The 2,135-nt window shown below is 50.0% G+C and overlaps 1 protein-coding gene across 1 annotated transcript in view; it reads left to right on the forward strand.

Annotated features, from left to right (window-relative positions):
- Positions 1–959: 959 nt before the first annotated feature.
- Positions 960–2,135, forward strand: part of cacna1ab (calcium channel, voltage-dependent, P/Q type, alpha 1A subunit, b) — a gene marked incomplete at both ends in the record, with an annotated part of 106,285 nt that continues 105,109 nt past the window's right edge. Inside the window, 1 exon segment of the mRNA XM_079998788.1 lies at positions 960–1,294. Coding sequence (XP_079854914.1) covers positions 960–1,294 — 335 coding nt within the window.

Consider the following 2,135-nt stretch of genomic DNA (forward strand, 5'->3'; position numbering starts at 1 on the left):
GGAAAAGACAACTGCAGACCTTGTGGAGATGCACTAGGCCGTTGGAAAAAAAGACGCAGTCTCTAGTTATTTAACCCACTTATTAGAAATTATTGAAATAATTGTCTAATAACCGCACTATCAGCTATGCATCGGCATTGCGTACGTTTGGGGGGTTGGAGAATGATCGTTATGTTTGTCTATTGAAATGCAAAAAAAAGAAAAACACCTGACTTGACGGTAGGGTTTTCCCTGTACCAAAAAAAACCACAAAACAAAAAAGACAAAATATATATATATATATATATATATATATATATATATATAGGGGTGCCTTTTCGTCTCAACGGGAGAACGTCGACGTCCTCACTGGATTTTAGACATTTATACTGATCCTTGATCCGTTCAGAGAGAGATGACAGATATATATATATATATATATATATATATATATATTTTTTCCTCTACAAACTGATCTGCCAGAAATTACATAAACATTCTCTTCTTCCCTTCCCGTTCCAAAGAGACGGATAGCCCGTCCCTCCCCCTCGCACGCACGCACGCACGCACGCACACACACACACACACACACACGCACGCACGCACGCACGCACGCACGCACGCACGCACACACACACACACACACACACACACACACACACACACACACACACACACACACACACACACACACACACACACACACACACACACACACACACACCAGTAGAGGCGTCTTCTCGGAGGTTTCCTGCAAATATCTGAGAGGGGCCCGGAGAGACAGACAGACAGGCGGGCAGGGACAGCGGGGAGGGCGCGTCGGAGCCAGCCGGGACTCCGCTCTGTGTGCGCGCCCGAGGCCGGGCGGTGCCGATGGTGCTGATGGGGCCGACGGGGCGGCGGGGCGCGGAGGCGTCGCTCTGAGTATCCCCCCACCCCACCCGGCTCCTTCCTAACCGCTGGCGTTTGGTGTCTGCAGAATGGCGCGCTTCGGAGACGAGCTACCCAACAGGTACGGAGGCGGAGGAGGCGGAGGCGGAGGCGGAGGAGGAGGAGGAGGAGGAGGAGGTGGTGGTGGCGGGGGTGGCGGGGGTGCCGGCGGACAAGGGGGGCCCGGCCGCGGGGGTAGCAGGCAGGGGGGCCCCCCCGGGGCGCAGCGGATGTACAAGCAGTCGATGGCCCAGCGAGCCCGGACCATGGCCCTGTACAACCCCATACCCGTCCGGCAGAGCTGCCTAACGGTCAACCGCTCCCTCTTCCTCTTCAGCGAAGACAACGTGGTGCGGAAGTACGCCAAAAAGATCACCGAATGGCCATATCCTTTAACGAGGGGTCCCGAAGGAGCAGGTACCGTGTGGGTGTGGCTGCGGTGTGGGTGTGGGTGTGGGTGTGGGCGTGGGTGAGGGTGTGGTGTGGCTGTGGCTGTGGCTGTGGCTGTGGCTGTGGCTGTGGGTGTGTGTCTGTGAGCCTGGTGATACAGTGGCGGGGGCAACTTTCTGGATAGACACCGACAGGCAACATGAGTGACCGGTGGTGGAAGTACTCAGACCTCAGACCTTATAGTTGACTAAAAGTACAAATACCCTGACACAAAATGACCAAGCAGTACTAACAGTGAAACTGCTGTACCACATTGGCCTCTCTGCTTCAGTAAACACATATCAGTTATTGCTCTTGATGTGTTTAAAATAATACAAATAAAAAATATTTTTTAATTCCAATGCCCTGATTTAACAGAGCCTGGAAAAAACATGAAACATTGGGTTTTCTCAACTTAAAATGTACACCTTTCTCAAGTTCAAGTTAAGAACTCCGACACCCGTTCTTCCACAGATGACTGCCCATGCAATACTGTTCACAAGTTGATATGGTAGTAATTTACACGGACTGACCGAATTATTGATGAGCAATTCTAAATCAGCAATTTGACGGATCAAGTAGCTGTTTTTTTTTTTTAAACCAAAGTAACATGGTTGTCTGTAAATGTATTGGAGTCAAAAAGTAAAGGTATTTTGGAAAACGCTTGGAAATGTAGTGGAGTAAAAGTCGAAAGTCTCCAAAGCGGAATATGCCTAATTAGGTGCAGATTGAAGGACGAAACGTACATGAGGTGATGCAGTACATCAGTACATGTACTTCATTCCACTACTGAAAGC

Source organism: Zeus faber (genome assembly GCF_960531495.2).
Source record: "Zeus faber genome assembly, chromosome: 4".
In the NCBI taxonomy this organism is placed as follows: Eukaryota; Metazoa; Chordata; class Actinopteri; order Zeiformes; family Zeidae; genus Zeus; species Zeus faber.